The sequence below is a fragment of the Sesamum indicum genome, linkage group LG10 (assembly GCF_026168435.1).
Source record: "Sesamum indicum cultivar Baizhima isolate 11 linkage group LG10, ASM2616843v1, whole genome shotgun sequence".
NCBI lineage: Eukaryota > Viridiplantae > Streptophyta > Magnoliopsida > Lamiales > Pedaliaceae > Sesamum > Sesamum indicum.
Window position 1 is genome coordinate 4480864 of NC_142666.1, and position 21601 is coordinate 4502464.

Consider the following 21601-nt stretch of genomic DNA (forward strand, 5'->3'; position numbering starts at 1 on the left):
GTATTTTTCGAGATGCCTTATCATCTTATTTTTAAATGAGAAGAGTGGACTCACCTTATTTATTTGGATTAAATGTAATTTATCCTCATGTGTTAATAAAAAAGTGCAAAAAAGTCTCTGTAAAAAAATAAAGTGCAAAAAACTCCTACGATTTAAAAAATGATGCAATTTACCTCCCTCCGTCAATTTATGGAGGGAAGTAAATTGCATTATTTTTTAAATTATAAGGGGGTGAATTACATTTTATTTTTTTATAGGGGCTTTTTTGCACTTTTTTATTAATACAAGGGGGTAAATTATATTTAACCCTATTTATTTCGATTTAGTTTTGATGTTTAATCTATGGGGTCTATGATATTTGTCCTGTTAGAAGATGGTTGATGAAGCTTGGATTCAAAATGTGGCTAAAGTGTATAGGGTAAAATAAGAGGTAAAGTAGTAATTTTTACACAGTTTAAGGACTACACAATAATATTTTTCATTTGAGGGGTATGTATAATTTTTCGAATAATAAAAAGGTATTTGTAAATACACCAAACTTCAATAAAGGTATTCACATAAAATTAAAGTATGTAATATTTTACACCATTATAAGATAAAGAACGAATATCAATATTAAGATAAAATAAACTTGTTTTAAGCGTAGCAGACAAATATTCCATGGTCGACACACGTCAGCACCATGTCCATGTCCGGTGCTCTTCTGCTGTCGTATGTGGTGATATTTTAAAGTATCCGTACATTATGGATAAAGGAAAAAAAAAACTTAGAACAGATTGGAGTATTGAATAAAGTGAGATCATGCCCTGAATTCAATCAACTTTTGTGCAGAATTTTATAAAAAGAATAAATATTTTTCCTAGCATTGGGAGATAGATTTACCTTCCAACTAGATCAGCAAAAGAGGAAAGAAAATGCAAGAGATGGAGAGGAAAAAGAAACGTACTTATGTCCTTCATTCGCACGCCAATGTAATTTGTCTTTTATGATACAATGACTTACAATATCAAAGTAGCGGCACTACAAACTTTGAGAAACGGCAAACACTAAAAGAAAAATAATAAATAGCTACAAAAAATTTAATACTAAAATCAACGTCGAACTAATTAGCAAGTAAAACTTTCGTTGCTAATCTATATTATTTAATATATGTTTTAAATAGTTCGTATTAAGGGAGAGCACGCCTTTGGTGTCTCTCCCTTTTTTGGTCTGTTTTATTTTTTATTTATCTTATAACTTCCCACTTCCTCTATTATCTTTATTTACTTATTTCATTTTATTTTCATGCATCTTTTTTTTAGTTATTACACCATTTTATTATAAATTTAATATTAACTTATCATTTTTTAAACACTTTATCAAATAATAAATATCATTATAATATTCTATTTTAAATACTATTGTAAAATTTGTACATACATAGTGTGTACCGCAAATACTTATTTAGAGAAAGGGGGCGAAGAAAAAGAAATATGAAAAACAAAAAAAAAGTTATTGAATTTTTTTTAAAAAAAACAGATAATACAAAAATTAGATACCAAACAGGTGATTTTCACTAGTAATAAGGTATAGATAAATACAAATTCTCAACTTCCACGTCTGTTTCTGTCCTGTTAATAACTTTTTATAAGGGAATATTTGCGAAAATTTTTATTTTTGAAAACGTGATGTTTGTAGAGAAAGATGAAAGTTGCAGTATAATAAAAAGTGGGAAGTACGTATTTTTAAAAAACAGATAAAAACTAAATTGGATAGTGTTTGGGGAGAAATCACTTCTAAAGTAAATTTAATTTGATTAAAGACTATTTTGTCCGCATGTTAAAAAGATATTATTTTTTATTAGATTTACATTTTTTGTATGTCGATAATAATTATTTTTTCATAAAAAGTAATAAATTTTAGTTTGCTTAGTATATATCATATTTAATTTTTCTGAAATATTAATAGAAAAAATAAATTTTTAACTTAATAATTCTTTCACTAAGTAATATAATTGTTGATTGATACACAATAATTAAACTTGCATGAATAAAGAAAAATTTAATTAATCATAACTATTTAATTTATATTTTTTATGATAAGTGAACAATATAATTAGACAATATGGCAAATAAAATATTTAATATGTGAAAGTGTAAAATTGATTATTGTTAAATTATTTAAAAATTTCAATATCAACTCTAAAAATAAAAAAAATTATCTAAATAAAAAATGATAAAGTTGAATTAAAATTATTATAATGAGGGTAAAAATAATAAAAATCAAAGTTGAATTTATTTATAAAAAAATCAAATCAGTTATAAGCACCCCGAGGTGCTTAAAGTTTTTGACCAAAAAGCGCTTTTATTAACAATTTCAAAATAGAAGTTGACATTCTCAAACGACTTAAAAGTACTTTTTTAAAGTCAGGAATTGAAAAGTTCTTACCAAAAGCTCACATAAACACATAATATTTTCTCACCTAAATCTCTTATCTTTTTTAATTTTTTCAATTAAAATACATAATATTTTTAAAATAATTTTAGATTTTCAAATTAATTGTATAAACACATTTGGGCGTTCGTCAAAGAGAATGGCATGGGCCAGTCTGTCTTACAAAGATTGGGCTTCTTCAGTTTACTATCATTATCCCAATTTATTTCTTCTTCGGCCCATTTGTGATCTGCCACAAATAAACCTGTTAGTCATCTACGGATTGGATTTTCTGTTGCATTTTTTATTTAATTTTACATATGCACGTCATATATACAAAATATTTTGTAAATAAAATTGATAATACAATTTTTATGCACATAATATATATATATATATATATATATATATAATGAAATAAAAAATACAACAAGAATTGTAATAGAAAATTTAATCAAACTTTGAAGGCATGTCTATGATGATTTTTCCTTAACAAAGAGTATGCTTCCTATCTGGTATATATAAGCTTACTCTGTTGATAAATGAGTAAAATATTATAGTTTATTTCTTAAGTTATTACTTTTAAAAAAAATTAGTTTCTTAAGTTCATTTCTTTTTGAACGTTAACATTTTTTAATTTTAGTTTTAGTTTCATATTGGCCCCTCTTACTATTTTCCGGTGAAAATATTGTGACCGTATTTTGATTTTTTGGAGCGTAAAATGATTAGTTTAGATTTTTTTTCTTACTTTAGTCCTTTAAATATATAAAATTATTAGTTTTTTAGGTTGGAAAAGTACTGTGGCTTCCTGCCCAAAATGCTAAATGTTGAACCTTGTTTAAGGACTGCTTTTTTGGTGCCCAACAAAAAAATGAAATAAAGTTAAATTTTTGTGCTGTGGAAAATGTCATGAGAGGAGTAAAAATGCGGATGTGTAATATGTACATATTGTATGTGAACTAACTGTTGTAGTAAATGGTGTGTGTGATGTAATAAAATAAACTTATTCCAGCTAAGATAATTTTTTCTTCCTTAGAAACATTTGAAGCTACCCCTTAAAATAATTGAAAAGTTTGTAAAATCACAACCGGAGGATGATTCTAATAAAAACACGACTTTGGAATGAAAACACGCAGTTAGAGGTGGAACACAGTCTGGGCATTTTTTTTTATAGATTTGCACGTAGAAGATCTATGTTAAAGAACACGGCCATGTTATGAAACACTGTTTGAGTGTGTAACTCTCGATCCAGATACCAAATGTACTTATTTGAGATACGTGTTAGTGTCTCAAAACACAACCTAACCGCGTTTAACTTCTTTTTTTAAAAAACAAAATTGACAAAAGGGTCAGAGGGACCAGCCATGTGTATCACATGACTATTTTTTTACTACATTGTCATCGAAAAATAGTTAGAGGGATCAAATTGAGATAAAAATTAAGTCTATGAACGCTAAAGTCGATAAATGAAATTGATGGATTAAAATAATTCTAAATGAAAACAGAGATAGTGGCCACACTTTTGGTAGCGGTATGAGGTGGGCTGGAGCACAAGTTACTCAAAGACAGACCCAAGCAAGGATATATAACATGACTAGAGAAGAAACCCAGCATCAAATGACGTGATATCAGGTATGATATTATTATTTGACATTGTGGCTTATGTTCTGATTGATCCTGGCTCTACACATTCATATATTTCGTCCGAACTTGCATCTAAAATACTGGGAGAGAATAGCCCGTTGGGATATAATTTGATGGTTTATTTGCCCGTCAGAGGGGGTGTGGTAGTGAACAATGTTAGGAAAGGGAGCTTAGTGAGAATTTGAGATGTAAAGTTACCTGTAGACCTTGTAGTGCTGTATTTGAAGGAGTTTGATGTGATTTTGGGGATGGATTGGTTAGCACAACATAAAGCAATAGTTGACTGTTATAAAAAGGAAGTGATGATCGAATGTTCTGGTGAATCAAAAGTAATATTTGTGGGGGATCGTCAGGTGATACCAGTTTGTGTAATATCAGCCACGGAGGTAAAACGATTGATGTTAGAGGGTTGTGAAGCATACCTCGCCCATGTGGTACATACAGAGAGGGTTAATCCCACTTTGGAGGAAATCCCGGTAGTGAGAGACTTCCCTGAAGTATTCCCTGATGACTTATCAAGTTTGCCACCACTTAGAGAAGTTCATTTTGCTATAGAAACTCTTCTAGGAGTTGCCCCAATTTCTATTGCACCGTACAGAATGGCCCCAGTGGCATTACATGAGCTCAAAAAGCAAATAAAAAAATTGTTGGGGAAAGAGTTTATTAGGCCGAGTACTTCACCGTGGGGAGCACCAGTGCTGTTTGTGAAGAAAAAAAATGGTAGCATGAGGTTATGTGTCAATTACCGCCAATTGAACAGGGTCCGGGATGTGTGTTAATGCAAAACACAAAGGTAATTACTTATGCGTCCTGCCAATTGAGGAACCATGAGTTAAATTATCCCACACATGACTTGGAGTTAGCCGCGATTGTGCATGTACTGAAGATCTGGAGATATTATTTGCACGGAGAAAAGTTTCAGATCCTTACTGACCATAAAAGTTTGAAATATATCTTGACACAAAAGGAATTGAATTTGAGGCACAAAAGATGGATAGAACTGATGAAGGATTATGATTGCACTATTGACTTCTATCCAAAGAAAGCAAACATGGTAGCAGATGCTTTGAGTAGAAAGAATTCAAGTACATTAGCCAATTTTGGGAGTCACAATCAGACATTGCTACTAGATGATGTCTATGAATATGAAACTGGAGGTTGATCAGGTAGCGGGTTTATTAGCAGCCTTGCAACTTAAGCTAGACTTCGTGGATCAGATCAAAGAAGTGCAGACTCGAGATCCTTTCTTATTACGAATGCTAGAAAGAATAAGACATGGTAAGAAAATAAATTTTTCGATAAGAGTTGATGGAGTGATAGTCAATGGGGGACGAGTTTGTGTGCCTGATATAGACGGATTACACGAAGAGATTTTGCGAGAAGCTCATAATGCACCATATGCGATGCACCCTGGTACTACAAAAATGTATCAAAATTTAAAACCTTACTACTGGTGGCAGACAATTAAGAAGGACATGGCTGAATTTGTAGCTAAATGTATGACATATCAGCAAGTAAAGGCAGAACATCAGGCACCAGCAAGTAAACTGCAACCTCTATCAATACCAGAATAGAAGTGGGAGAAGATCACTATGGATTTTATCGTGGGGTAGCCACGTACATTAAGAAAGCACAACACTATTTGGGTAACTATGATAGATTGACAAAATCTGCTCATTTCTTGCTGGTACGAATAACTGATTCTCTGGATAAGTTAGCTGGATTATACATTTCTGAGATAGTGAGATTACATGGAGTGCCTGTATCGATTGTGTCAGATAGAGATCCTCGATTCACCTCACACTTTTGAGAAAGTTTACAAAGGGCAATGGGCACAAAGTTACAGTTCAGCACCGCATTTCATCCTCAAACAGATGGGTAGTCAGAAAAAACGATCCAAACCCTAGAAGATATGATGAGCGCTTGTACAATTGAATTTAAGGGCACTGGGATGATCATATACCTCTAATGGAATTTGCATATAATAACAGTTTCCACTCTAGTATCGGTATGGCCCCACATGAAGCTTTATATGGAAGAAGATGTCGCAGTCTGATTTGTTGGGAGAAGGATTAAGACAATTAGAAGGTCCTGAATTGGTGCAACAAACAGTGGAAAAGATACAAGTAGTTAAGAAGCGCTTGAAGGTAGCACAAGATCGATAAAAAAGTTATGTTGATCAACACTGAAGGGAGATGGAGTATCAAGTAGGTGATATGGTTTTCCTGAAAATTTCTCCTTGGAGGTGATCCTGAGGTTTAACAGGTAAGGGAATCTGAATTTGAGATATATTGGCCCGTATGAAATTATTGAAAGAAACAAATCACTGGCGTATCGACTAGCATTACCAGTAGAGTTGTCACAAATACATGATGTTTTTCATGTTTCGATGTTGCGATGATATCAGTCTGATCATGATCACATTATTCGTTAGTCGGAGATAGAAATTTCTGAGGAGTTAACATATGTGGACGAGCCAGTAGAGATTTTGGATAGAAGTGTAAGGAAATTGAGAAACAAGGACATACCGATGGTAAAAGTGAGATGGAGTCATCATTCCCCTAAAGAGGCAACTTGGGAGGTTGAGAAGCATATGAGAGAGAAGTATCCCTATTTATTCCATTGAACGGGTAAGTTAGTTAAATTTCGGGGACGAAATTTTTATTAGGAGGGGAGAATTGTGACGTAGAAGTTTTTACATAATTGGGAGACTAATTGATAATTATTAAAAAATTAAATTTAATTAGTAAACAAATTATAGATTGAATTTGGGATATAATAAAACTTGAACGGATTAAATTGGAGTTCGTAATAATATTTGGGGGCAAATTATATTAATTAAGAAAATTAGAAAGGACGTAATGAAAATTTTGAGAAAAGTCTAATTAATAAATAAAATAATAAAAACATTATATATATATATATTAGTAAATAATATATATATATATATATTAGTAAGTAATATAATATATATATATATATGAATTAGAGAGAGAGAGAGTTTAGAGTGGGCTTGGTGGGCCATCACCCCCACCGCCTCACTCTCTTCTCTCTTGCCTTGTACAGACACATATTACAACACACACATGTACAACATACAACACACAACACACAATTAAGAAAATTGCAATCCTCTCTCTCTCACGAAAAAGATAAACAGAGGTACGTGAATTAAATTTTAATTTATATTAATTTGTATAATTATATTATTTAATTAGTAAGTTTATTAAATATTGATTATATTGAGCGATGTACTATTTAACCGGAGTACTTTATGATTTTGGCTATTTAAATTAGTGCTCAATTAAATATCACATTTGATATAAAAATGATATAGTTGATTAATTAAATTATTATATTTGTTAGATTTAATTATTATTATAGCCAATTTACACAATTCCATCGGAATGATTAACTAAATATGTAATTCTATGAATTTTTGTTTAATTAAATTATATAGCAACGGTAAATTGATAAAAAATTCATGAAAATGGTTCAGAAATTATATTTAAGAAATATTATGTTATTAGAGAGGGAAGATGAGGTTTAATGATAATCTCTTTTAGAGATGTTGTTAAAAATGATAGTTATAGAAGGTGTTTGATTAAATGAATTCTTATGAATTAGTTGATAAAGTAAATATATGTTTGAGAAACTTAGAAAGTGAAGTTATCTAAAATAAAATAGAACAGGGGTTTGGACTTTTAATATAAATAGAATATTAAAACATTGGTGGAAAATGTACAAACATTGTATAATATTTTATTTAGAGTTTATGATATTCTATATTGATTATATGTATAATAATCTATTATAGGACGTGAAGACAAAGTAGAGAGTTGAGCAGTCACTCGTGAAATCGAAATATTTTGGGATTTAAAATAAGTATAGGTAATTGGATTTATATATATAGCTATATGTATAGTATTGTATATATCATATATATTGGTTTTTGGATGTGATCGTGAACTTGACTTTATATTTATATACGTGGATTTCGTATGTTGATTATTTATATAATTAGTTGTGGATTATTTGTTAGATTACCATAATATTGACGAAATTGTTACTATGTCTTATGTGATTGTAATGTAGGGACACACGAGATATGATTACGTGATGATTGTATAATTGATTGTTGTATAAAATCCAATTGGGAGTAATTATCATAAAGAACAGAATGATGATCGTGAATTAAAATAAAGGATAATGCTTACCTAGTTGGGAGTACAGTCAATGGTTTATGATAATGTGATTGATGATGATGTGATTGATGATGTGATATAAAAATATATGAATTAAGTTAGGTACCATGGCGCGTAGGGTATCGGGGTATTCGAGGCAGCGGAGAATATCCTGTGTTGTTAGCTACACACTGGAGTGGTGTGGGGATACCATGTTTGTGGTGATGTCCTGTGCTGATATTGCTACACAGCTGGAGTAAAAGAGTGTGGGGATATCACATATAACGGATATCCTTGTGTTGTGTATGATATGACGATGAGATGATGATGGCCGGCGAAACCATTGACTGATGTACTCCAATTAGAGTAAGTAGGGCCCTTAGCTAATGATAACGTCAAATATTATGACGTGGATTGATTTACAGCTGTGAGTATGTATTATTGCTTATATCTGATGTTGCCATATGACGAATGACTGTTAGTCGATGTGACTGCATGTACATGAATTATTGCCTGTGTATATATATAGACTGATTATGTATACTTATTGAGTAGGCAGCTCATTTCTTGCCACGTACTTTTCAGAAAATAGGTCAAACTGACTAGCCATATTGGACTTTGAGTTGTGTCGTGGTCTTTATTAGGTGGGTCAGCCGTGACAGCTGAAGCCGGAGCTTTTGGTTGTTTGGTTGTTAAATATTCTACTCTTTTGTCGGATTTGTGTTCAAAATTATGGTGCTACTTCCCTTGAGATTATGTAAATGAAGACATCTAGTGAGGGTAAATATAAACTTTTGGAGGTATATATTATCTTTTGTGATATATATTAGAATTTATTTTACGGGTTGAAAGGGAATTACTTATAGAATGAGTTCTAATTAAAGAAAGGATGAAATAATGATAATTAGATGTAGCGAGTAGGGGGTGTCACAGGAATTATTTAATATTAATATTTTAACAAAAACTAAGGGTCTAATTTTAAAGGTTCGGGAGAGTAAAAAAGTCTAATTAGCTAGTAGTAAACTTCTCCCATGAATTTATTTGCTAATTTAAAAATAGTAATTATGATGTGGGGATATTTTCTGCTCGTAAAGACTGTCGATTTTTAGATATGTTAAAATCCAATGTTGGTCCTTAGAGGGAGAGGTTCATCTTTGTTCAACCTGGCCAAGAGTGGCCCTTTCGTTGTGATTGGGGTGTGGATAAACTCAAACCTATAACAGAAGGAGGGGGCTGAAGGCGATTAGATTAACAGCCTTACCGCTTATCGGTATAACCCTACAAAGCTTATAGAAGAAGAAGTTTTGTGGCTCGTTCATCTCACTCCAGCACCCCTCCGAGTTAGGAGTTCTTTAGGTGATTTCATTATGCTTGCCTTTCCTCAATATTATTGCTCTATCGTACTCCTTTTCTAAGTTCTTATTATTTTTGCAGATAATGTAGCAATGAACTCTAGGATCACTAACTGGCTTCGTGCCCTTCGTGGTGGTCTCGTAGCTGAGGTCGCTTCAGCTGCATCAAGGGTTGATACTTCCAGGACCCCAGATCCTAATCTTCCTCCACTAGCCCCGGTGCCGATCGAAGTCGTGAGTGGTGACACTCTTATACACGACCCAGCCCCCGATCCCCTGTCAACAGCTTGTTTGCCTGCGTTGAAGTAGGTGTCTCAAATGTCAAATCCCACCCTTTTTTCATAGCCCAAACCCTCATCACATTTCTGAGTGTTTCCCTTGTTGGAAACTGCAAGTAATGCGAGCCCAAGGACTTCTCGTTAGCATTTCTTAATATTTAACATGTGTGGGTATTTCCTCTTGCACAAATGTTCCTAAGCCTGGTGTCTACCTACTGCTTTAGAGGGACCCACTACAAATGGGGGAATACGTACTAGGATAGCACTACAGGATCGAGAAGAGGTCGCAGATGACCAAAGTTACAATCTGAACTAGATTCGGAGTTAGAGGAAGACATGAGTACCTCGGGGACGGCGGTCGAGATCGAGGGACTGTAGGCAGCAAGCTCTTGTGAGTGACTGAGGTGGTGAGTAAAATTTGAAAGCAGCGTATACTTATAGGGGAGAAGTATCAAGGAGCATGCCCGGTGAAGACTGTCTAGATGATGACACATGGATAGGAGCCAAAGGACACGATGGTTCAGGTGTAAGGAAGCGACTATACATCTTCTTCTAATATAATTACTTGTATTAGAAGAAGTGGGGGAGTAATGATGAGGGTATTACTTCATCGTTCAAGAAAAGGACAAAAAAAAATCCTTACTTGGAGTAAAAATACCCAAAAAAATTGTGGAGACCCACATGACATATGCCTGGGTAAGGTTTCAAAACCCTACCCGCTCCAAGACCCGAAGCCCGCATCCAAATGAGCAATCCGATCCATCATCGCACGATTATGAACAAAGAAGCTAGGATGCCACATGCCCAATTTATTCCGTACATGTAGGCACTATAAATAACTCAAACCTGAAGCACTTATGGTAAGATATATTCATGCTTTCTACCTCATTTATATCTCCAGATCACATATTTTAACTTTGAACCTAACTAACTTGAGTGTCAGAGGTTTTTAGTTGAGGACAAACCCGACAAGGCTAACATTCTTATTTTTTTCCTTAGGACCCATCTTCAATATATGGAAAGAATATATAACGAGCTTGAATCCTTGAATGGAGGTCACATCTTTCTAATCGAATCAATACTTATCAACCGCAATACTGCCCAAAACTACATAAAACTACACATTTGGTTTTGATTCAAAAGAAGCAACTTTAATTTTCTATTCTCCAAAATTGAATATATCTAATTGTTTCAATTTAAATTGTATGAAAAACAACAACAGGAAACCAAAACAGCACCGTAACTATCCCTAACAAATATGACCATTGGATGAAGCTTAGCTCAATCAGAGAAATTAAGATCTCATAACTCTAACATTGTGGGTTCAAACTCTATCAATGTATGTGATATTTTTATTTGATTAGTAGATATAGTTTTACTTTAATTATAGGTCTTAATTAGATATTATTATCGAATATTGATGAATAGTATATAATATTATTGTTGTCGATATTTATTAAATATTGATGTTTGATATTACTAATTGTAATAATAATTTGCCATTTTCACTAAAAAAAACAAAAAACAAAAATAATAATATGACCATTTAACTCAATTTGAGTGGAGAGTTTTCAACAAGAAACACCTACGACTAAATTATCACGGGGTCGGAAAATTTTAGTTCAGAGCCGATTTAATCAAATTTGAATTAATTATACGACAAGTGTAATATACTTATTATATAATTGATGTACAGTTCAAAAAAAAAATGATCAATCATAAAATAAATATATCATACTTACTTTGTAATAAATTTAATTCGATCGATTCTAATCCGAGTAAACTTTCCGAACGGAGTATGGGACCAACCTTAAAGTTCGGTGGTTTTGACAGGAAGGATTTCACGTTATAGACCCCACTCTGGTCCACTTTGAATAACATGAGGATGAGGTCGACAAGTTGGACTTAAAGGCTGCTTGACTGAATTTATAAGGTGTTCATGATATTTTATCCAACATCTAAGAAATTATAAGCTCTATAAATTGTACTATATTTAATAATTTATAATCTAAATTCAAATATTTAGTTTTCTGAAAAAATTAAGTTCAATCATTTTTTTTTATCCTAAAGCAAAAAATTCTATTTACATGATTTGAAACTTAATAATTAATATGAAAAAGAATATTATGCCAAACGCCTATACATTTTATAACCTTTTAAATCCTATTTATCTAAATACTCTACAATTTTATATTCAAAACGAAGTTCAAAATTTTTTAACTTTTAAAGCATTTTATAAAGTAAATAAAATATTTTTAATATGTTCAGCGAAACACTTCATATGGGGTGTCTGCAAATGTTTATTTTAAATATTTATCAGTTTATTGTCGAAAACAAGTTGAAAGAGATTTTTTGTTTTACGATTTTTGTTTCTGAATCGCTTAAATTAAGTTGGTTTAAATTAAAAGTTATAAGCAACTCCCCATCGACTTTTGCAATTTATTAATAAAATTATAAATATTATTAATTTTTTTTCTTTTTCCCGACACTCTAACATTAATTTTTTGCTACTTTTAGATTTTATTTCTAAATAATTTTAATTTATCCTCAATTTTTTTTACAATTTATTACCGCCGTAAAAAGTAAAAATTATTACAAACAATCCTTTAATTATAGTAACTACTAATTACAGTATGTTTCATAAATCTTGGACCACCTACACCCCAGTTACGGATTTACAGGATGTTCAGGGGCATTAATGTACTTTCGATTTTTGTCCCGTTGGATTGCTGCCACGTCGAATTTTCGACAAGTAAGGAGTTTGTCTCCGGTCCTGTCACGTCGTTCTTATCTACTTGTCACGTGCTTATCTCTTGGTCATCCACGTCATCTCACGGCGTCCAGATCTGATCCAACGGTCCTCATCTAATTTGCATCCCGAACAACTGCCCGACCTTTAACGCCCGCCGTCAATAAATATCTCCACAAGCTTCGAGCGAATGAAGGTCAGCTGATCGAGCGCCGTCCTTGCTAACTTGCGCCTCGCTCTCTTAAACTGTGCCCCATGGGGTTACTTGACCAGCTCTGGGACGATACCGTTGCGGGCCCTCGGCCTGACAGCGGCCTCGGGAAACTGAGGAAACACTCCACTTTTAGCTTCCGATCTAATTCCGGCAAGGGTACGCCGCTCTTGCTATCTCAAGCCGGAAGGATTAACTATAACTAAAATGTTATTTAAGCAAATTATTTGTAAATAGTTTACTGTATTTAATCATAGTTATATTTCCATTAATGGGGTTTTGGACGAAATGGGTTGAAAACTTATGTAAAATTTATCAACTTATCGGAGGATTTTAGAATTATGGGCCTACTTGGAAATTCGACGAGTTTTCCCAGTATACATCAGAATCAACGTGTAATCTGCTATTGCAGAATCAGAGGTTGCGGACAATCGAAAATCGTTTGCGGAAGCCGCAGCGGAGGAGGCAGTGAGAGTAACCAGAAGCATCATGATCGTAAAGCCACCGCAAGCGGCTGCGAAGGACTCGCCGCCGGCGTCCCCCGCCGGCTCCACTCCTCCGGTATCTCCTTTCGCCGGTAAGCTTGCAATTGAATTATGAAATATTGTTATCGTTTAACATATTGCGGTCGGCCGTCGGGTCAAGTAGAAAACATTCGTTCGAAGGTAATCGACTCATTTGGTGACAACTCATTTGGGTGAGTCGGTGACCTAGCAGGAGCGTAGTTTGCTGGTTCAGGACCTGTTGATCCTGTGGTCCCACTGCGGGACCGGCGGGATCAGCGGCTGTCGTAAAATTGTATGGGCGCCGTTACGTGATGGGATCCAGAATGAAACGGATCTTCATCGAGGACCGTCCACAGCTTTGCTAAATTTTCCGACGGATAATGCCAGGCAATGCTCAAACTTCAGGTTCATCGCAGCCGTCGATGTCGTGGGGCCCACAATTCGCGGCCAAATTATGATGAACCTGCACCTAGTTTGGGTAGGGCCTAAGAGAATGACATTTGTGGAATTTTATATAGAACCTCCACTCAAGTAATTAATTGCTTTAAGAAAAATTGTTCCCTTTGCGGTCATATTCCCATTGCTCTGACAAACAACTGCAGATTTGATTTAGAACGTTTACCTAACTAATATTAAGGTATTGTTGAGATATGATCATCTGATTGCGATTTTTCATTTGTTTATTTGTGTTGCAGCTTGCAACTTGATACATGCTTTTTTTTATGCGTAATTGGGATTTATATAGTTTTTGGGTCTGTAGGCAGATTGGACTTTCTTTTTCAAATTATATTGCATTTTATATTCTATTTAATAGAGTAAAATTTCAATAAATTAATAAATTTTCTAAAATAATAAAATCTTTCGGTCCCAATTTGGGCTTTTGTAAAAATTCATCAAATTCGATAAGATAATAAGATAACAATTTTTCAAAAAATTCTTTTATAAATATTAGGTCCCATTAAAACTCTAAATTAATAATTCATAAGTATTATGGTAATTTGCTAAAATATGAAGTCTGTAATACTTTACGCATTTGATCATTCATGGATGATTTTGCGATGTCTTTTAGATGAGAAGACATGGTTGGGTGTCATGAATTATTTTATTTTCATATGAGATTTATATAGTATATGTTTCATTCATCATGCATTAATATATTTAATTGGCTATAATAGTTATTTAAGTGCAACGAATTAATGTAAACATATATATTTAAGTAATTTCAATGAATTGATACAATGCTCTATGAATATAATAGTTAATTGTATACAATGAATTGATATTATACATGAATATATTTAATTAGTTACAAAGAATTGATTGATGCATGAATATAATCAATGAAACATATATGAATTCATTTATTTTCAATACATATGTACTAAATTTGCTGAATTTAAAAAGTCTCTCTTTTAATTAATAAAATATTAATTTATCGATAAATTAATATCTCTCTAAATTAATAAAATTTCATGGTCCCAATATTATTAATTTATAGAGATTTTACTGTATGCATATGACACATATATAACGATTATGTCATTTAATTTAGGGATAATTTCACTGTCTTCTCTTGAAAGGAGTACGTGGCACGTCATGAGTTGCCAACACAATGTATTGTTAATTAGTATGTATATATATATACATGCATATATATAAATATATTTACATATACATGCATAAGACTAAATCCACGCAACGAGAGCATACAGTTCGTCATCAATAATATCATCATGAGTTGTTACAATATGATTCCTAGTTAGCTAAATCATTTTTCTGATTCAATTTAACATTGTGCCTTGTCATGCAACTCAAATCATCAATTAAATAGAAGTGTATCACAATCATTCACAACAACGTAATCACTCAACTCCATTTTTGTATAGTAAGATATATACTAATGGAACGATAATTGGGTCTAGTTCATGTGGAAGAAAACGGAGTAGAGATCCGAATTTTGTATAATGAGGTATTGAAAGATTAGGTACAATATTTTGGATTTGTTGATTATATGTGTTGTAGCTTGTTATAGGATATACGGATAAAATACATAATTGAGGCAAGTATGATCAACTGGGTCTATATCTATGTTGATATACTTGTTGCTTGTAAACTTTTGTTGTCTCGTGAAACTATGGTTATGTGTTTTCTTCGTGGTCATGGGTGTTACAGATATGGTGAATGATTGTGAATGATTATGATACACTTCTACTAAATTGATAGTTAAGTTGTATGACATAGTTATGAATGTGGTGACGTAAGTAGAGTCAGAAAGATGGCTTACCAAACTGCATATTGCAAAGGTTTATGATAATGTTATTGATGACAAGCTGTGGGATGTCATCAATTAACAGAGATAATGTGATATCGTACGAGTTGTGTGTTGTGTGATATGATGATGAGATGTCATACGTGTTGTGGGATATCGGGAATTAAAAGAAAAAATAGGAGGTATTATGTTGTGGATTGATAAGTGATTGTTGGTAGTTGTTGCTTCATGAAATATGGTAATTGCGCGAGGAATAATTGTTGGTTTGTGTTATTGCATGGAATTGTTCTATTTTGTATGTGTGTGTGTGTATATATAGATTCATATATAAGCCAATTAATTGTATTTCTCAGTTGACAACGCATTCCATGCCGCTTATTTTTTCAGGAAAAAGTTCACAGTAACTCATCTAACTGGATTATAAGCCTAGTTATTAATCTTATTAGGTGGATTAACAGTCATTAAGTCAGGAGTTCTTGCTATTTACTTATACAATTATTATACTTTGGCTGAGTTTTGATGAAGTATATAATTGCCTTACGTCTGTGTGATATATTGACAAAAAATGTCCGTTCCCTTATTGGAATAAACTGGAATTTCTCATGAGATGGTATGTATTTATAGAGGGAGTGCTACACTCCGTAGTATCCTTGTACATTCAATTGGGAAGAGTATTCATGTTCAAGTTGCCTTACTATCATAGTCTTTTTAGGTTTTAGAACTTTGTTTCTGAAAGCATGCCTGTGGACGATATTCAACTAGGTGCCGGAGGAAGAGAAGCTTTTCGGTTCCGCAGGAGGTCAGCATCATTTGCATACGAAAAGGCTAGCGGAGTTGGACCCAGGAGCCCTCCTCCTCCTTACGACCTGTGAGATTTGAGGAAGCTTCAATTTTTCTTGAGGCGGTGCGCTGGATGTTATCCATCGGGATTTTTCTAAGGTTGGGGATGTGCAAAGGAGTCGTTGGCCGTGTGTCGTCAGCCCTGTATGTATATGTCGGCAGTGTAGCTTTTTTCAATGTGTGTTTTTTAAAGCGTGCGCGGGCAGGCTCACTGTTCCTGAAATGAGACTCTTCGAATCTGTGGGGTACCGAGCTCTGCTTCTGTATGAAGGTTTTCTGTAATCAAGAAGTGTAATAGGAAACATAAGCTTTCTGATCATCTTGGAAGTACATCCATGGCCATGTTATGATCAGCTCTGCAGTGCTCATGAAGCATCTGTTCTTTGCGATGTGATGATGTGTTCATTTGTTCCCAAGTTGTATTGTTGCCGTTAGAGCTCCCTTGTGATCTTACCTTTTCAATTGGATTATTATTATCAATCATCAATGTTTTGAATGTCGGATCAATGATCGAATCTAATAATTTATTGCCTCGTTTGTTTCATCGGTTTAAAAATACCGATTTATCCAAATCATGGTATAGATTATGTATGTACATGAAAAATTCTAGTCCGAATTTGGTCGGTCAAAGTCAGATTAATAATATGATAAATATAATATACTTGTCGTATGATTGGTGTAAAATTCTAACGAAAAAAAAAAATCAAGTGCACACAGTGAATTTCGGAGGAGGTATTAGTGTAGTTTTTAATAGAAAAATTGTGATTTCACATTTTTTAATGGAGTTTAAGTGTAATCAACTCAATATTGTTTATAGAATGCTCAACAACATACATACAGATTAATGACGTGGTAAGAACCTTAAGATGGATTGATGGGATGAGAATATTTCAAATTTTTTTTATTTCGCTTGTTAATATTTTTAGTGTGTACGATTAAGTTATAATAATTTATATATTTCATCTATTATGATGTAATTTATCTACATAATGCCAAAAGATGACTATGTAAAAATTTTTATTATTTTATGAGGGTATTCGTAATACTTGAATTGATATAGGACATGCTGTGATATTGAAAATTGTGACAAATTTAAATTTCTATAAATAACATTAACATATACTTTTTATTATGAAAAAGACACTGACACCATCAACAAATTGGTTCCTTACTTTGATAACTGCTGTATAAGATAATTTTTTGATAATAATTTGTAGGATAGATAAAAAATAATTTTTTTATTATGTTTGCGATCGGGATTTTTTTTCATCCTAAAAACACAATTATTTAATATTTATGTTAGTTTTCGACATCTCTGCTTTTTTATTTTTTAAGTATTTGTATCCTGTAATACTAAAAAAATGTGGTTGAATAAAGTATTGTTATGTAATAATTATAACCTCACTCGATATATATATATATATATATACAAAAGTGAAAAACCCAAAAAAACACTATATTTCCATTTCCAACTGATGCAAGTATTCTATTACATTTATTCTTTTTAACCATATAACAATATACTTACCAGATATTTGATCAATAAAATATAGATTTAGATTATGAGCAGCAAAATTGAAAATGCAGTAGACTTACTATTCATCTTAGCATATTTTGTCTCACATCTTAACAACAAAATGCAATTATAAAAGAAATATTTTTCGAAAGAAATATAAGTACAATTTTCATTTTATTGTGGGTTTTGTGGACTTGGGGGTTCAATGGCATTGTTATTTATGCCTTTATATAACTAATAATAATAATTAAAAGAAAATAAAAAAAAATCATTCTTTTGATGCCTTCAATTTTTTAGTTCGTCGTTTTATAATTTTATATTTATTTTATAAATTTTTATTTCGCTTCTCTCTCGGACTTTTCATTTCTCTATCATCTTTCTCATCTTTTTTTAACTCCTTTTTAAATAATTTGCCGTAACTTTCTTATATTTTCTAACTTTTTTTATTTATCCAATTAATATATAACTATTCAAAGTAATAATTAATTTTTAGAATTTAATTATACAAGTGTTGTCATATATACTAGTTCTAGTTCTTTATAATGCTACGAGTTTCAATGAACCAAACTGGAAGAACCTTTGCAACTGACCAATTACAGCATTATAAAGTAGCAAAGAAAGGCTGTTGCAAAAGATCCAATTCAATCAAAAGCTATAGTTTAAACTTTCAGATAGAACTACAACACCTTTGGTCTGCGTAACAAAATCTGAAGACATGTCTAACAGAGGCAGCTGAACAATCAACTAGTGAAAAATATTACACTCTTCAATCAATCCTCCTCCTCAGCCTCGTTCTCAGCTATGTTGAAGTACCTCAACTCATAGACACTTCGATCTTTGTTGGAAGCAATCACCCGGAGCCAATCACGCACATTGTTCTTCTTGAGGTATTTCTTTGTCAAGTACTTCAAGTACCTGAATACCATGATAGAACGACACGCCAAGATGAGAACAATTCGCGAAAGTGAACATAAAGAACAAGAGGACCAAAAGACAACCAGACCAAGAGAACAGCAAACAACATCAGGATATTCAGCAATGCAGAGGGTTCGGGCCTATACAAAATTCTGGGAAGAGCTGCTCAGCATATTAGGAAAGCAGAAAGTATTTTAACTTCATGTAAAACAATTACAGGGGCCGGAAAAGGTCTGACAACCACTTAGCTAATTTTGGGCTCGGGTGGTTCAGGTCCTGTATCAGAACCATGTGAAGGGAATCATGAAATCAATCTGACCTTAACTTACAGACTACCCAAACTTTTTGGTATCCAAGGCCTAGATCAATAGCAGGAAAAATTATTAAATATAAGTAAAGAAAAGGAAAATTGAGAAAATACCACATTCTCAAGATGTTTGAAATTTAGGCAGAACCGGCGTTTTAAAAGCAGTCTGCCTTCAAAATTAGATTTTCTTAAAAAAACAAAAATCTGCGAAAATGACGGTTTTTTGGAAACAGGGTTCTTTTTGCTTAGAAAAATAATAGAAGAAAAAAAAATTGAACAGCACAGAACCATGTTTTGAATGCACAGTTCTGCATATAAATTAGAAAAAGAAAGTTTGCAGTTGCCTTCAGTAATGGCGCTAAAAAGTAGCAGCACTGCACCTTTGCAGCACCAAACCACGGCAGGGCCAGGCATCCCCCTCCCCTCCCCTCAATGATCCTTTACCCTTTTCTTTCCACACACACAATAAACTAATGGTGTGCACATGACAAATAAGTTCAGATATGCCTACCTTTGTAATAGACTAGTTGATCTTGTACAACAAAATAATCGGTTGTATATGGATGTACAGAACTAATAGACTAGTTTGTATATGGATTTAATAGCTATTTTTTTTTATTTTTAGGAAAGAAACACATTTCTAAAGTTTCTTGGTATTTTATCAAGTTTTTTCTTTTTCTTGCAACTATTTTTGAATAATTTTCCCTCAATAGCATCCACAACAAATTCATATTATCTTGATCTGCATACAATAGTTGCTATTGGTCTATAGCCTCTGAATATATTCAAGTCTCAACTATCTAACAATGTATTCCAAAAGACAATTGCTGCAATCTCATATGCATAAACTGAAATAAATCATACACCGCCCCACCAGAAATAATGAGCGTCTAAGTAGAAAATATTAGTCACATTGCAAATTCCCGACCATTTCCAATCAAGTATTACTTCTCATACAATAACATGAATCTAATTTCGAACCAAAATTCTTGATATGCACCAAATGATACATGGATGTTGCAGAAATGGATACTAAAAACACCATTATACAATACTTAGGTATAATATCAATTATTATATCAATGAGAAACACATTTCATTTGTCTTCGATTATGAGTCAGCAAATAAGTTCCAATTTCCCAACAACAGAAATAAACTAAGCTCATCAAAAGGGAAAAAATTCAAAATATAAATAAATAAACAACAGAAGTATCAGAGGAAGACAAAGTTACCGCTTGGAGAAGGTGGTGTCATTAGCAGTAACCGAAATCTTGGTCTTGTCGCGGGTGACTGTAACAGAGTCGCCAAGCGCCCCGGGCTTGCCTCCCACCTTGATGCGCTCCTGAAGAAACTTCTCCAGTGAGGCAATGTCCATGATCTTATCCTCGACCGGCTTCGCGCAGTCGATCACGAACGTCGACACCTTCTTCTTCCCTCCCTTCTGGGCCCCACCGCTCCCTGCTCCTCCTTTACTCATCTCTGAGTTTCCTATGAATTCTTCCACCACCTCCCCAAAAAGGCAACTGCATTTCAACCGAAAAATCAAAATTAATCAATAATCAGACCGTGACAACCGTCCGGAGACTACTGTAGAGAAAGCGAGCTGACCTGTGCTACGAAAGATGGATGGAGCAGCGGCGAACAAGGGGGATGTGGTTAGGGTTTTTATTGCTTGAGCATTTCATGGGTATAGGTCTGTGGGTCGTAATTCGGCCCAAATGTGATATATAATGGATTCGGCCGACAGTTAGTTATAAGGCCTCAACTTGATCTGCTCTGTCCGCAGGTCTATACCTTGAACAAAGACATTCTTATCTTAAAATTTCAGTTATACTTTCAAACTTAATTTAAAATAATTAAACTCAAATAATTTTTTGTTATAATACTTTCAATTATTATATGCTTAGGTTTAATACATGGATAATTTGATTCTAACTTCTGTCAATTCAATAATAGATTGTCGTAAATATGTCCTTTTGATGTGGGGATGATTTTATGAAGATCGTACTCAAACTTTTTTCCCAACTTATAGATGAGCTATGAGTCTACTCCATTCATTTAGCGTTTTTATAATATGGCCCTAATACCCCCAAAACTCTAATGTATATACTATGACGGTCTTATTATTCTAACTTCTGTAGTTTACGTGAAGTTGTACACTTAGAGAAAATCTATAAATAGTCGCCCTTGATGTACAAGGTACATCTTTGGTTGTCCTAATATTCTTATGACCCTAAAATATTTTTTCTCTATAATTTTTTCTTTTTACTTAGACATCGGGGGTTATTACCGGACCTTTTCGATGTGGTTCTAATAGTGATTTATTTTATAGGTCCCATACCCGAGAGATTTGAGGCGTCCTTTCTTCACTAAAGATAGCATACTAATAAATTCATTCTAAGGATGGTATCCAAAAAC

At 33.1% G+C, this 21601-nt stretch overlaps 2 protein-coding genes and 1 long non-coding RNA gene across 6 annotated transcripts; 2 read left to right on the top strand and 1 right to left on the bottom strand.

Annotated features, from left to right (window-relative positions):
* Positions 1–7139: 7139 nt before the first annotated feature.
* Positions 7140–10014, top strand: LOC148785202 (uncharacterized). 2 transcript variants are annotated; one of them, XR_016067783.1, is made up of 2 exons: positions 7140–7218; positions 9675–10014. It is a non-coding gene; the product is annotated as an uncharacterized LOC148785202 (long non-coding RNA). The 2 variants fall into 2 exon arrangements; XR_016067782.1 differs by lacking the exon at positions 9675–10014 and adding an exon at positions 8364–8783 and having other exon boundaries at positions 7145–7218.
* Positions 10015–12795: 2781 nt separating this feature from the next.
* On the top strand, positions 12796–16952 carry LOC105172392 (Dormancy/auxin associated family protein). 3 transcript variants are annotated; one of them, XM_020697294.2, is made up of 3 exons: positions 12796–12989; positions 13243–13391; positions 16368–16952. In XM_020697294.2, exons 1-3 carry the CDS (start codon positions 12875–12877, stop codon positions 16482–16484), a joined length of 381 nt encoding a protein of 126 aa, XP_020552953.1. In that variant the 5' UTR covers positions 12796–12874; the 3' UTR covers positions 16485–16952. The 3 variants fall into 3 exon arrangements, with proteins under 3 accessions (XP_020552953.1, XP_011092093.1, XP_011092092.1); XM_011093791.3 differs by having other exon boundaries at positions 13243–13407; positions 16318–16460; XM_011093790.3 differs by having other exon boundaries at positions 12801–12989; positions 13243–13407.
* Positions 16953–18584: 1632 nt separating this feature from the next.
* Positions 18585–20938, bottom strand: LOC105172391 (Ribosomal L22e protein family). Its single transcript, XM_011093789.3, has 3 exons — positions 20792–20938; positions 20416–20706; positions 18585–18876 (listed from the first exon to the last, which is right to left on the bottom strand). The coding sequence occupies exons 2-3, from the start codon at positions 20658–20660 to the stop codon at positions 18732–18734; spliced, it is 390 nt and encodes a 129-aa protein (XP_011092091.1). The 5' UTR covers positions 20661–20706; positions 20792–20938; the 3' UTR covers positions 18585–18731.
* Positions 20939–21601: the final 663 nt, after the last annotated feature.